Genomic DNA, 15,575 nt, shown 5'->3' with positions numbered 1-15,575 from the left:
AGTTTTGTTTCCGTCTTTTATCCCTCTTTGGATCATCAGGCTTACTGAACTGTGATAGCATTTTATCTTTTCTTTTCCCAGTTTAGTTTAGTTTAGTTTAGCTCAGTTTAGTAAAGCATAGCATAGCATAGCATAGCATAGCATAGTATAGTATATTTTGTCCACTGATTGAGATGCAGCAAAAGAGGTTAAATGAATATAGCTAATTAACTCTTATTTTACTAGATAAGAAACCAAGGGTTTCAAAATCCTAAATATTCCAGGTGAAGATGATGAAATGGGCTCAGTTACCCAATGATTATACGGCTAAACTAGAATTACGATGATTATGGCTCTAGTTTCACAAATGTCCCGTCAGGCCCTAGTTGTTGCCTGATGTACAGACGTCTTTTTTCTGGCTCAATTTTGCTCTACTTTTGTTTCTTAGCCCAGAAACTTAATCTTGGTTAGACAAGGTAAAGCAGGGCCATTCCTTTTGCTTTGCTAATGACTGGGTTAGAGATGGGCACATAATAAAATTCTGCTCATTTAAATATGTGGGAGTCTCCTGGGGCTGAAGTACTTCTGGGTAACTGTCTTTATATGAAAAGGTCCTTAAGAAAGAGACTCTCCTTTTGCTTGCATGTGGAAATACCACTGCGTGGTGGTGCTATGTGGAAATACTGCAACCACCATGTTATCATGAGGATCAAATCCTAGCAATCAAGGCAGTGGGTTGAATATGACCAAGCTGAAAGAAGGAAAGGACCTGATTACTTGCTGACACTGATGGTTTCTGAATGCGTTAATCATTCCTGTCGCTGTCTTATGTCTGGATTTCTGCTGGGAGTGACCATATCACTTGTTATTTTAAGAAAATTTTGAGTTGGTCTTCTGCGTTGTGTAGCTATATGCATTCTGATGATGAGACATTTTCTTGGACTTACGTATCAATTGGGATACAGTATTTTACTTAGTCTGCTCTTTGTGATGGTTGTATACTCATATAATCTAAGGACAAAAGAACCATTTTTGATAAACATTTTCATAGCCCTCACAGGGCAGTGCCATTTTTGTTTCTTTTGAAATGATCGTGTCAATTTTATGTGAGAGATTGCATAAAATCATCCTTCCAGTTGAAGATTCTACTAAGATTTGCCATGGTGCACGTTTATTTGAGCTTTAACACATTGTTTGCATATTTTATGTATTTGTCTCCATAGGAAATCTATCAGGCAATGGTATATTATGCTGATATCAGCTGTCTGTGCCTAACAAGTAAAATTGCAAACCACATACCCAGTATTCATTTGCAACTTTTCTTCACATATATGTAGCAGATTTAGAACTTACACACTATCCTTCAAATATGCAAAGAAAATTACTAGTTTACTTCTAAAACTAATCGATTTAGAATCTTAAGCTCTGACCCGTGGATATCAAGGGAAGAAGACTAATAAAGATTGTTTATCAGTTAATGAAAGTCCACTCACTTGTGGTTGGCAGTCAGCTTAACTCTTATTAAACTATTTTTTTTCTTCCTTTTTTATTGTCAATATAGTATCTGGGTATGTTTTTGCATGGCCTTATATAAACAGCCTTAGACCAGAGAAGTAATATCAAGTGAATGGATGTCCTGGGCTCTGTTCCCTTATTTGGCATCAGCTCTAACAAATGTGATTGTAGAATTAACATCTTGTTTGTTGCTTTCCTCTTCTCTCTGGAAAGATCTTCCTCTATGTCATCTTTGTTCCTTGCCCCCTTCCTTGGAAATGTAGCAGTGACTATTGGAAGTGCCTGTCGAATGTGAGAACAACAGTATTAGTCTCCTTACAAATATGTATTGTGCAAAGACCCAAAGCATTGCCCACAGCTGTAACACTTATACAAATACACTAAAATACATTGGATTGTTACTTCAGGATGCTTATTTTAATCTTGTGATATTTACTATTTGCTTGCTCTTCTATTTGAAGTATTTGCTTTTGTAGTGTGTTGCTTCATTGATTTTTAATGCATTATAAAAAGTTAGCACACGTTGAGGGTAAAGCAGGTGTTCAAGTTTCTGAATTTGTGTTGACACCATTATCTGTGGAACAGAAATAGTTTCCTGAGTTGAAAATCAACAAATATCCATTGAGAGTCACTGATTTATGGCAATATACTCTGTGAAAGCTTACATAACACTATTATTTGTTCAACTTTCCATACATCATTTTATTTTGACTATTTGGAAGTTTTTAATTACCATATTGACCTTTCCATCTTCAGGCTTCTAAAATTGTATTTGATTTTTCTTGCTGTCATTATGTCCCCTCCTCTACCCTCCCCTCCTCTCTTCTCCTGTCCTCTTCTCTTTGATGTTCTTTCTTTGCTGTTTCCCAAATCACCTCTAGCCCTGTGGCCATCACTGAAAGAGATGATGGGAAACTTTGTGATAACTGCTATATATTATTGCTATAGGCATTTTTGTCATGGCAGCAGTGTAGGTGACATTGCCAGAGAGGCTGGCGACAGTGAAAAAAAAAAAAAAAAGGGTAGGGACAGTGAACGTAGCTGGAGTGTTTCGGGTCCCTGAGAAGATTCTGACTCTTGTGAAGAGGGTGCCCACAGCTGCAGTCCTTAGAGGAGAATCCAGAAGAGAGAACTGTGTTCTTTAAAATAAGTTAGGGATATTAGTTAAAAGTAGATGCCCAAACATTAATATTACTTTGTAGCTGGGCCCATGAGGACACTCTTAACTTACTGACATTGTCACTTACTGCCTCCTTAAAATGTTCTCATACATTGGCTTTCATTGATGTGAGACATCTTGTTTTTCTCTCCAAGTCCAAGGTGTTTTTTTCTTTGCTCTCTTCTCACTAAGCAGCCCCTCTATACCCACTGCCCAATTGCTGTCCAACTTTCATATTATCTCAATTTACAAGCCAAACTTCTCTTCTGATTTCAAGACAATCATTCATTTACATGTTCACTTTTCCAGAAGCTCTTCAAATTCAGCAAGGCTAAAGCCACATTCATTATCTTCTTCAAGATGGTCTTGTTTTGTTTTACTTCTGAATGAGTGATATCAATAATACCACAGGAGCATTAAGTTATGCAACCCAAACCCTAGGAAATCATCCTGGTCTCTGTCTCCCTAACTCCCATTGACATCCATTCATGCCTGTTTTGATTTTTTAGAAGTATCAAGACTGTCTTCTTTTTTTCCATACCCTCATCACTTGTTGTCAAGCTGCTGTCATTACCTTTCCGAGCACGCAGTAATCATGGCCCCTTTCTTAACCTTAGCATAGAATTCTGCTTATGATACCAGTTCCCTACAAAAAAAGTTTTAGTGGTTTTGTGTTGCTGTCAAGCAAAACATAAAAAAAAATACAGCAAAGTCTTTAATACGGGTTATTAAGAACATTATGTACCATGTGTACTTTTCCAGTCCAGTTTAAAACATGTTTTTATTTTGCCTATATGTACAATTCTTAATCACATCAAGTTTTTCCAATTACTGAGCATGTGAAAATAGTATTTCTTATGTTAAAATATTGCCAATTCTTCCTCTGGATAATTTTCCATCTATTTTTAGTTTTTATAACAACCTGTACCTTTCTCAAGTAACATTTAAAACAGTAAAGTTTTGACATTTATTTGTGTGACTATAACTATTTCTCTTCTAAACTAGTCAATTGTAAGTTTTTTGAGGGCAAAGACTACAAATTCAATTTAAGGTTAGGCTTAATATTGACCCTAAGGAGACTTTGATCCCAGTTCTTGTCCACTTCGGTTTACAATCAGAATTGTGGAGAGAAAGGAATTGTGAACTGAGCCACCACTGTAGATGCATTTTTGATCAAAGTTTTATGAATTCACACATTTTCTGGCTTCTTGGAGCTTCTTAGTGTTTATGTTTGCTAGCTGAATGAATACATGGGTGGGAGAAGGCTTTTCTACACATATACTTAAAAGAATTTAAAGATAGGCAAGTGTTAAGGAGAAGACAACAGTAAGATGAAGTATTAACACCAGCCTCAAAGAAGCAGAAATTGAGATGGTCACTTCATTTTGCGGTAATCCATTTTATTACTTAAGTAATGAAGTCACTTATAAAGCCTTCCCAGCAGAAAGGTCTTTTCTATGATGCTGTGCTGTTCCATCATTTAGTGTGGAAACTGGATTCCCAGGTTGGAGCCTTCCCCTGCAGGTTTGATAAGCACAGTTCATGTGTGCTAGAGGAGAGAGACGTGGGTGTGAATGGTCAGGGGTAGCACAATATTCAGAAAATTCACTGCTTCTTTATTCAGGGAACCTTGATGAAAAGCACTGACCACTAATGCAAAGATGGTGAAGGCGAATGCTGTAGGTCATCGGCAATCCTTGTTTAGAAGTACAGTTCCCTTTGCATAATTGTGCTCCACCACCCCCACCTCCACCCACCCTGTAATCAGGCAGCCATAGGGGATTCTAACGGTATCACCATGGAGGTGTCTCACAGGCAGCTAATTACATGCTTTTATTGGTAGGTTCCTTTTTGTTTCCTCATAAGAAAAAGTGTGCAAAAGCTCTAAGACAGCTGTTCTCTCACCAAAATATTTTTTTTTCCTTCATCATTTGCTCATTCAGATTTGTGATTCCCAGAGAAGGGCCCTTGCCAGGAAAGTTGCTTCCATTTGAGCTTCTTGGCATTGAGAAGCTTGTCATCATCAGCCACAGTGTGATTATAGTTTAAAAATGCAAATGAGATTCTGGGATGAATCAACTGAAGGATAAAATTCATCTGAAAAAGTGATGCTGTATAAAACCCTAATTAGGCAGGTTTCAGTTCAGCTTTTCTTAAGCAGAGAATTTGTTGCTACCAAAGGAAGTAGATACCTGAAAAATTCAACAAATATTTATAGAGGTTCCAGTAGGTGCCAGACATTATTCGAAATGCAGAGGATGTTTGACAGACACTGTTACAAGAAGAGTATGTTCTGTGTTGGAATAACTGTCTTCAAAATTGGTGAAAATGGAACTTAGCTTAGTGTTAAGGACAAGAGTGAAGAATTGTTCAGGACATTTTAACATAAAGTCTCCACTATGACCAGTTCTTATAGATTCTGTGTGCATGCAATTTTATAGTAAACAAAAGACAACAGGGAAAGAAAATTAAAATAGACTACATACAAAAGTGACAGTTTAAGGAAGTTTATCTGTAACGAATTCTGGTCTCAGAGAGGGAGATTTTTTAAACCTGAATTTTATGCTCCAGAAAAATCTTTTGTGCTTTTGAATATTTCTTTGTTCTTGTTTCCTTGTATAGTCGGATTAAGTGAAGCATACATATACAACTGAGTTAATATAACCTAAATATGGCTTGGCATAGTGAGACACACCTGTAATTCTAGCTACTCAGGAGGCTAAAGCAGGACCACCCTGGGCAGCTTAGTGACACTTTGTCTCAAAATAAAATAAAAATAAAAAGGCCTGGGGCTGTAGTTCTAGGCAGTGTTTGCCTAAGATACATGAGGCCCTGGGTTCAGTCCCCAGCATCACCTAGAAAAAAATTTTTAAGCATATATATTATTTATATGTATACATATATGTGTTTATTCATATATCACAGAAGAATAACTTATTTCTGGAATGTACTTAACTTATATGTATTAATATTTATCAGAGTTCTTTAGAGAAAGAGAACAAAAAGCAGATATAGATTTATGAGGGGAGATTTAGTAGGGAAATGGCCTAAGTAAATATGAAGACTGAGAAGTCTCCTAACTGGCCATTTACAAGTAAGTACCAGTTGGAGGCACTGGAATGTGAGTACAGAGACTCAGACTGCAAAGACCTCAGAATCCAGAAGTGACTGGTGTAAACCTTAGAGTCCAGAGTCCAGAGAATCAGGTACGTTGTCCAGGAGCAGAAGAAGGCAGTACCCAGCTGGGAGGGTCAGGTAAATTTGCCTTTTCTTAGGTACAAGCCCACATTGAGGTAATAACTTCAACTAGTTCACTCAGACTTGTTAGACAGAGCTCCTCTGGAGACACCCTCAGACAGAACAGTGTGTTATTACCATTCTGTATTCCATATTCAATTAAGTCTAAACTTAATCATTTCAGATCTGTTAAAAGAAAACTTTGAAAAATAATTTTCCAAGTACCTTTTTCTTCTCATAATCAGAACATTTGTCAGAGAAGCCAGATCTCTTTCTGTGCTCTTCCTGTATTAGGCTGACAGAATTATCCACAGTTTAAGACTTTGTGTAACTTCTTGTAGGACTCAGAATAGGCAAACCCAGAATGAGCACTTGAAAATGTGAGGCTTCGTGGAACCCTAACAATTTATCTGAATTGGATTTTACAAGTGTGTGATCTGGGGCAGAGGATGCTATCCACACTCGGAGGCACAAAATCACATTTGTGCCTCCAGAAGATGTTTACATACTGTTTTTAAATATATTTAAGAGGGTGTTTGTGTGTGATCGATGACATGTTGTTTTGGTATGTGCATATGGTAAAATTATTGCATAATTAAGCAAATCAATCTTTCAATTATCTTCCACAATAATTTTTCTTTTATATTTCTGGTTATTTCACAAGGGATGACTAACAGCTTATCAGAGACCAAATCATGTCAAAGTAGCCTTATATGGAGAACAGTGAATTTGCACATAGCCGCAACTATAAACCTAGGAAATGGAGAAAAAAATCTTTTTCTGGTGCAAAGGGTACCAAGAGATAAAGGGAGGGAGGGTGCATAAACAGAATGAAGATGTGTAATGTGCAAGTACCACCTCACCCATAATGAATGTAATCATTATGTACTACAAATGTTTACTAGTAAAAATAATTTTTTTAAAAAGCGGTAGGTTAACATTTGGGTAAAGCTAAACCATATTGTGTATCTGTACTTATAGTTTTGATTACCACACTGAGCACACTCTTCAAGAAAGGGAACCTGGAAGGATTCTTTAAGCCTGCACAATAAAACAATGTTATCCAATGAAGATCAAACCATAGCACTCAATACTAAAACCTGAATGGCACTTTTGGTTTCCCAAAACAAAGATTACTGGTTTTATGTGAATGGTTTTCATGTATAATAGTATACAGATGGTTTTGCTTGTCCCATATTAATTTAAATAAGCAGTTGATTTTTATTACCTTTCTTTTCCATAGAAACCACTGCATCTTTGTCTCATAAATAACTAAATCAAAATAAAGAATGCTTTTTTTCTAAAATACAGATAATTTAAACAGAGTGTCACAGAACACCTTGGCTTTATGTGAGGTCTTGGTTTAAAATGGGGAATAAAAGAGTATCATAGAAGCTGTTTAGTTTCTTTTTTCCCCATTTCTCGCAAACTATCTTTTTTTGTCAGAAAATAAATGTGCTTTTCTTGGATAGCTCCCAACAGCAGCAGTGAAGAAGCGTCAGCAATATCATTTCCCTCTTGATTCAGATTTGGCTGATGTGACAAAGCAGACAGCATTAGGAGACATGGCTAGGTAGATTCGTGGAATGTCTCCCTTTTTGTACATCTGAGCCTTATGTTAGCAGTTAGGATCTGCAGTATTTCACAGACAGTCCCCGGGCACAAGCTCAGACACAGTGTTCTTCCCACAGAGAGAGAGAAAGAGGATTCATGATGATGATGTATGGAAAATTGTGAGAGTTTGTATGGGTGGTTTGGATTGAATTCTAGAAACATCCTGCCTAGGACAGTATGTTCAAATGAAAAAGACTATTATAATAGGCAGAAAAGTGCTATTTTTGTGTCTTCAGAAACTGTTAAGGTAAAACATTGACGAGGTATATATATATGTGTGTGTTCAAATAACTGCAGAAATGAAATAGTGACAAAATTAAATAGCTATGAGTCTAGTCAAATTCGCTTCAGCTTGTCAAATAGGTTTCACAAAACATATTCTCAGGTACTACTGAAAATTTAGAGGCTGTGGACTAACACTTCTGAAAAATTTCATATATCTTTGGTTCCATTATTCCATTTATCAAGAACAGCTAAAATTATTTCTAAGAACTTGCAACACTTTCTTTTCAAATATTAGAGAAACTTGAAAAATAACATCTTAATTACTTTTTCTTTGGGAAAAGTGAAGTACTTTAGAGAACTGGACACAAATTCCATTTCATCAATTTCTAGCTTATTTATTTGACTGCAAACAAGTTACTTATGTTCTCTAGCTTCAGCTTTGCTTTGTTAAAACTGTAAATATTAAGCAATAACCTGCATGACAGCATTGTCCTGGGAAATAACTAAGATGGAATCTTAGCAGCTGTATAAATGTTCTCTCTTTTACAAGTTATCATGTACTAAATTCTGATAATATACTGAAATCATTTTAGCTTTTTAAAAAATACTGTTGATCGGTAAAGAATAAAGAGTCAGGGAATTGTTAAATAAATTTCTTAGTGTTCATTGTGCAAAAAAGAAAAAAAACTGGTTTATGTTCATATTAGTGATGAAATGATTTTATTACTCAAGAAATATATTGTTCAGGGTCAGGGATTTAGCTCAGCAGTGTAAGCACCTTCCTGGCAAGTGCAAGATCTTGAGTTCAATCCCAAGTACAAAATAAACAAACAAAACATATATATATATATATATATATATATATATATATATATATATTTCAACTTTTCTTGACATTTTTGCCTTTGGGGGCTGTACTTTCAAGGAAAGATTCATTGATTGAAGTTTGTCATAGTAACAGATTATCATGAGTAGCAAAATCTCTTTTTGTAGCACAAAATTTCTGTTTAAAGTAGCCACTTATTTTTGCCTTCCCATAAAAATTAACCTTTATTGATGAAATAATATTTTGTAGTCACCAAAATAATCTGTCTTTCCTCTGCTATAACCAGACCACTAGAGTCTGTCAAAGGCCATTGTCCAACCTATTTTCCAACAAATTATATCTTCTTTTAAAAAGCGAACACTTACAAAGAAATTTAATTTTACTTAAATATAGACTTTAATCTCTTAGAACAGAGACATGAAGATTTTAAAGGATGAGCCAGAATCACAATTTAACTAGATTAAAACGTGCTTTTCAGAAAAAAGAAGAGAACGAGCTCATTATCTCTGATGGTCTTGAAAGCATAGACTTGAAGTGACTAGGACACTAACTACCTGGGTGGCCTTACATGGATCAGTGGAGTTATCTTTCTGTGAATTTGTATTTCTGGAAAAGAAAAAAAAGATGCAGTGCCTATTAGGTCGACTCAAAGGGTACTTAATGAGGATACAATGAAGTGACGGTTTTTTTAAAATGTGCTCATTTATATGCAGCTCCCCGAAAAAGTACTTCCTCAAATTCAGCCAGCCTGGGGTGGAAAGAACATGTCCCTGAGTACCTTTAAGACTGGGCTTCTGCAGATGAACCATGCAAAGGACTCATGCTTATCTTCTTTATGTAGATCTTGAGCTTGAACCTTAATTCTAGAAATCAACTTATGGTAGAAAAATATTCCAGAATAAAATCACCAGTGTCCTTCATAGTTGCAGAAAGAATAAGTTACCTTTTACTAATGTCTATTCTATTGAACTTTGGTCTTTAGAGCTTTTGACTAAAGGTGAATTACTGATATGATATCTAGTGTATTTTTAAATGAGCTCATTTTTACAAAAAAGAGTTTTACCTTCTTTCCTTCCAACAGAATTGAGTTATCTTGGAAAAACATGGAGGGGCATAAATATAATCTGAAATCAGAGCATGAAGGTGCATGGTACAACATTGATATGATGTCTAATACAGACTTTTGGTCACAAAATAATTATACAGAATTCTGGTATTCTTCACAGAGCTTCTTCCAATAACTTCTCCTCATCTTCCTGTCTTCATCTCCTCTACCCTACCACCCCCCCCCCACAATTGGCTTTATCAGATCTGAAAATGAACTAAATGCGTCCTCCCTTAGGAGCGTTAGTAGCTGAGAATGTAAACCAATAAAATAAAGATGGTCCTAAGTTATTCTATTATTTTGTGTTGATCATTGCTGAGTATCAATAGCAGTTTCTTTGATTCTGTATTTTATTCAAAATCATAGCTGTGCTTAGTTGTTTGTTTTGCTTTATCAGGCGAACCAGCATGCCATATTTGATATGTCTCTTTGGGCCTGTAACTTGCCTATTACAAAAACAACTTAAGCCGACTTCTACAAGAAAAGTGAAACATAGAATAAACCTAAGAACTGTTAGATTAGGTTGAAATGAACTTTGGTTTCATTTGCATTTCATCATGTTTTTATCATTTTTATCATCAAGTTTTGTTTTGAAACTTGCTTTTAGATAATTTTTTTTTTTTTTTCGTTTTGGTCCCTTTGCTTTGAATGATCTGTCGTGCAGTAGTCACATGGCCTGTGTTCTCATCCCAGGTGCTGTACTTGTTCGTGTCAAAGATAAACAAGCCTGACTTGTTAGTTAGGGTGGTAAAGACAGACTGAATTCAGTAGTGACTATTGCAATAGGGAGGCATACACTGTGTGAACCTCCCTGAACTTTCCCAAAACAAAAGAAAGGAGACATTTTAAAGGCTGGAGTGTGCTGAGAGAAATCCACTGAGGAGTGTGAATAGGGCTTGGCTCAGGTAACTGAACCATCTGAGTTTGTTAATCACATTTGTTGAGAGGAGAAAGAAATGTCGGTGTCTTCATGACAAGGGCCAGTAGTATGTTTAGAGTACAGCACAGGGAATGCAAGAAGGCAGCTTGCGTAGCAGACAGTTTACAACTCAAAGGGGCAGAGAAACGATTGCTTATGTTTTCTAAGCTAACTTCTTAAATCAGGCGTTCAGGGGCCTATACCTGTGTCTAAGAGTTCGGTTTGAAGATAAGAAATTTTCCTGGCAGCATTGAACTGTCCCAGATAGGAAGGATCCTTAAGGAATGATGAATCAAGAGGAACACAGCCTCGAGCTGTTACAAACTATGCTAGTGTTTGCTCAAGTCTTTTAACATGTATGCATATGAGGGAACAGAACACAAATAATTTAAAGTGATCATTTGAAGGTTTTATAGGTAATATTGATGTCTAGCTGAGAAGATGGCTCAAAGAAGCATAGTTAGTGGGTCATTTGCTAGCACACCTTTCCAAAGCTACTTAGTCTTGGTTTGCTTCACTTTCCTAGTTTGTAAAATGTGAAAACCAACAGAACCAAATCATGGGAAGGTGTTTTGAGGAATAAATGAAAAGTGTTGGCACATAATAAGTTCCCGATAAATATTATCATCTTTAAAATGAGGTAATAATGTTTGTCTAGTATACATGGTTATTTTGGTTATTAAATGGCGTAATAGAAATATAACATTGAAAATTATGTCTGGCACATACTAGAGTATATTGGCTAAAAATAAAAAGAGTAGCAGCAATAACTATAGAAGCCACAAAATATTTGTTAGTCCTAAATTACTTGTATCTCAGGATGATCAAATAGAAGAAAAATCTTGAGCTCATTATTTTTTACTTTATAATGAACTAGGTTTGTTTTATAACATTGGTAATTTAGAGATTGGAAAAATACGAGCAGTATTATTCATGATTGTAAAGTTCTTAAGTACTATTTTGCCTGTATATTTCTTGGATTTTAATACACAATTCATTTCTTTTGGGCTCTCTGTGATTTAACCTAATTGTGCAAGCTTCAATATATCTCTGCGTGTTTCTTTATTGGCAGAATGTTTTAATCTAAATAATTATAAAGACATTTAAGAAATGAAACAATTTGCACAACTGAGAAAAATATCTACAAAATTAGTAATTTATGTAGTTATATTTTTGTATTTTTCAACTTTAAGATTCTATATCATCTATATATGCAAGCTTCCTTTTTCCCAAAGAAGTAAACACTTAGGCTATATTAACAATTTTTAGTTGCTAATAGTAGATTTAGAGAAATTAGAAGACTATCTATATTGGAGGAGTCTATTAATTCCAGCACTGTGCAGTAATAATCTATGAAGCACTTATTTCTAAGTGAATGCAGCTCATCTGTATGTTGGGCGTATTATCAACCATGGAACATGCTTTGTGGAATGTGGGTTTCTATTAAAGAACCAGTTCTCAGAGCATACTTTCCTCAAATTGAAATTTTTGGGCACTCAGAATTCTTTTTCTTTTTTATATTTTTCCTTTTGCTTTTTTGTTATTCTTGTTTAGAGCTAGGGTCTTGCTATATTACTGAGGCCAATCTTGAACCATTGGTTCAAGTAATTCTCTTGGCTTAGCCTTCCGAATAGCTGAGACCACAGTCATGCACCACTGAGCCTGGCTTACCAAAAAGTCTTGGTGTTACTACATTTGGTGGTGGAAAAATGATGACTTGGATAAAGGACTAATAACTGGAAAAGAAAATAGTTTTAGTTAATACTGATTTTTTTCATGTACTACATTAACATTTTAAAGTAAGCCAGAATGCTGTATTACACTTAAGACCAACTTTAATTCACTGTATTTCTTTAATAGTTGGGACACTCATATAGTAATTCAGGAAAGTACTTAACTGTACCAGTAGTAAAGTTGGTCAAATTGGCTCTCACTATTTTCAAATCAAATGCATAGCATTAAGTGTTTCCACAATTTTTAATATAAGCACCCAAAATTTTTCCCTTACTGTGATAGTACTGGAAATGTCTTTTATGAAAATTGGTTCAAGAGGTAGGGTTGAATGTTGTTTAAGGAAGAGTCTTAGGAAAACTTAGGGTACTTATGTTCTTTCTAAGCAGCCCCTCATCTCCGTAGGCAACCTCACTTTACTGGCCCAATACTTCTTTTTCAGTCATGGAAGCCATGCATTAATTGTTATTCATTCTCATTAGCAGTAATTTAACCAGATGTTTTTTTACCTTTTGTTCCTTAACAGTCTGATACTTACTTCTGCATGTCAATGCGTTTGCCAGTGGATGAGGAAGCCTTCGTGAGTAAGTATTAATTGGGTGGTGAGTGTGGGAGGGAGTGGCAGCTGTTTGAAATCCATAAAAGGTTCGCTTTGATGGTTATGAGTGTATTAATCTTTTAGTGTCAGGTTCCAAAATGCATTTATCATGCCTAATGCGGAAACAAACTAGAAGCAGCCACTGAGAGACAAGGTTACATTCTGTGTCTGGAGGGGTTGATGAGTAATAGTAGGTTCCGGAGTTGCATGCGTATGTCAGTGTGTTCCCATTTGTATGATATTGGCTTCCTGTCCGGGGCTGAACACTTAATTCCGCTCCACTCAACAGACTGTTTATTTACCTTCTGGTTCATACTGTAAATCAGCTGCATTTAGAATCAACATTGGGTAATGTGAGATCTTACGTGTCAAACAGGTAGATGGATAAGGAGGAAAGGAAAGGGCAGAGAGAAGGAAAAAAGAGGGAAGAAAAGGAAAATAGGAGAAAAAGGAGGAACCTCCATAAGAGGAAAAGTAACACAGCACCATCTGCTTGCATCTAGGTTGTTTTAATTTAAACATCCTTTGTAACAGACTTTTTTAACTGTCTAGGGAAGAAATGTGATTGGCAAATCATTCATGTGGGTTTTTATTTTCCTGCTTCACTTTTCTGGTTTAAAATGTTGATTTTGGAAAGCAATGGTAATGAGAGTTGTACTTTGGTCCCTTGAAACTAATCTTCAAGTAGGCTGTCTGAAATGACTATTATGTGAATTGTAGAATGTGTACCACAGATAGCCCAGGGGCAATCTGAGGATGAATTTTCATGAGGCATTCCCCACAGGAGTGCACATTATCAACCATCAAAGCCAAAACATTGTGCATCTATTCCCCTCCCCCACAAACTGGTGGCAATCACAACAAACAATCGGTTTATTACAGTGCTCTCTAAACAGAACTGTCTCAATAGTCAATCCCTAAGAACAAAAATCACCCCATGAGAAGTTGAATTTTGCCTGCTTGTTTTGGATAGCATTTGGAAATTGGCAAGAAAAAAATTAGGAAAGACAGCACCCCTCCCCCAGGTCCTCAATTAAATAATATTAAAGACAGAAATAGAATTTAAATCCTTATTGTATTTCTTTGAGAAACCCAAGTATCATTTAGAATATAAATTCACGATTACAATGTTAACAGCAGGTTTTTAAAGTTTCATATGCACATATTTGGCATTGGAGGAGAAAATAATATTTACTCATGAAAGGATTATATGATTGTTTTTCCTTTACTAACATACTTCTTTTTTCAAAGTATGTCTTAATTCCTACCATTTTTACTGTTTTGAAAAGAAAGGCGCGGTGCACACTGTGTAAATATGGTGGTCCTGTGTCATAGCATATTGCAGGTCTCCGTTTACAGTTACTGGCTTGCATTTGGGGGATGGTGACAGTGTATGATTTTAGAGCTAGAGTTCTGAGGACTAGGAATATTTATCCTGCAATGTGTTGCTGCTCCCTAACATAAAAGTTTTTACTCTCATGTAACTTAAAGTCTAAAAGTACAAGTGTATTTATGGTGTTCAGTAAGCAAAATGTTCACAGCACATAAAGAACAGCATTATGATTACTATTATTTTGTTTAAGAACAGCATTAGAACCAGCATGCTAACCGTTTCTTCATTTTCTTAGGCCAGGCTCTTATACTTTTAGGCTGTTTTGAACAAAATCATAACTTTTTCCAGAGCATCACTTTTGTTTAGTGTTTTAATAAGAATCACAGAATTGGAAAGGCTGAAAAAACGAGAAAATCTGCATTTGACCACCGAAGTGTGGTGCTGTCTAAAAGGTGTTTTACAGACACTCAGAGGAATTGGCTCTGACAGCCGCCCACTCAGCCAAAAAATTTGACTGTCATCTTCATCCACTTGCTTTCCCTCACATGGATGACCAGTAAATAAATGTTTCTTTTCCTTAGTGAATGATGGCAAGTCCTTGTCTGTCAAATTGCAATGCAGAAATGAGATAGAAGCCACTGAATTTAGAAAGAGATGAAATTATTCTAATGATTCATTGCTCTTCATTGTCTTGGCTTTCTTTTTTGAATGTAGAACAATTTCTATTACAGAATTGCATAGTCATATTTGAATATTTCTAAACATGCCCTTTCTTAAAGTATATGTTCAGGTGATGGAGGGATACTTTGAAAATTGCAGGAACAATCTAATTTTGTTCATGCTGTGGATCACCAGGTAGCGTGACCATAAAGACCAAGGTCTGGCAAGGTACATCGCTTTTATCCACATTTTATGGCTTTGACAACAGTAAATAAAAGGATATATGTATGCACGTGTGTGCAAGTCCTCATCCCCATGTAATCACGCTGTCACTTTTCTGCTTCCAAAGAGTTGATTGAATGTCCTTTCCCTGGCCTTTGCTAGAATTTTCTCCAACATGAGTATACAGTTTCTATCTCTAGGAGACCATTGAGAATATTTCAGCACCCACAAAGGAAGCTCATATGTTTTTTAATTAAAAAGTACTTGGAAAGAGTTACTACTGATAGCACAAATAAGATGCTCTGTACCCAAGGCCTTTGACAAGTGGATAAAATCTGATTTCCTTGGTTATAATCATTAAGCAGAAGTTATTGCTATCTATCTTGTCACAGTCTCTGAGGATTTCTTGAATGTCCTCAATCCTTTGGTCACTCACATATCCATGTTTCCAA

At 35.9% G+C, this 15,575-nt stretch overlaps 1 protein-coding gene across 17 annotated transcripts in view; it reads left to right on the top strand.

Annotated features, from left to right (window-relative positions):
• The window catches only part of Pam (peptidylglycine alpha-amidating monooxygenase), a 226,333-nt gene that overhangs the window by 100,167 nt on the left and 110,591 nt on the right, over nt 1–15,575 (top strand). For all 17 annotated transcript variants that reach the window (XM_023562264.2, XM_063245522.1, XM_063245517.1 and 14 more), the window contains exon 4: nt 12,837–12,894. In XM_023562264.2, coding sequence (XP_023418032.2) covers nt 12,837–12,894 — 58 coding nt within the window. The remainder of the gene's footprint in view (nt 1–12,836; nt 12,895–15,575) is intronic.

This window comes from Cavia porcellus, unplaced genomic scaffold (assembly GCF_034190915.1).
Source record: "Cavia porcellus strain 051 isolate PalLab524CR breed Dunkin Hartley unplaced genomic scaffold, mCavPor4.1 scaffold_2, whole genome shotgun sequence".
NCBI classification, from domain to species: domain Eukaryota; kingdom Metazoa; phylum Chordata; class Mammalia; order Rodentia; family Caviidae; genus Cavia; species Cavia porcellus.
The sequence above is the reverse complement of the archived record's forward strand: the minus strand, read 5'-3'. Positions and strand labels throughout refer to the sequence as shown.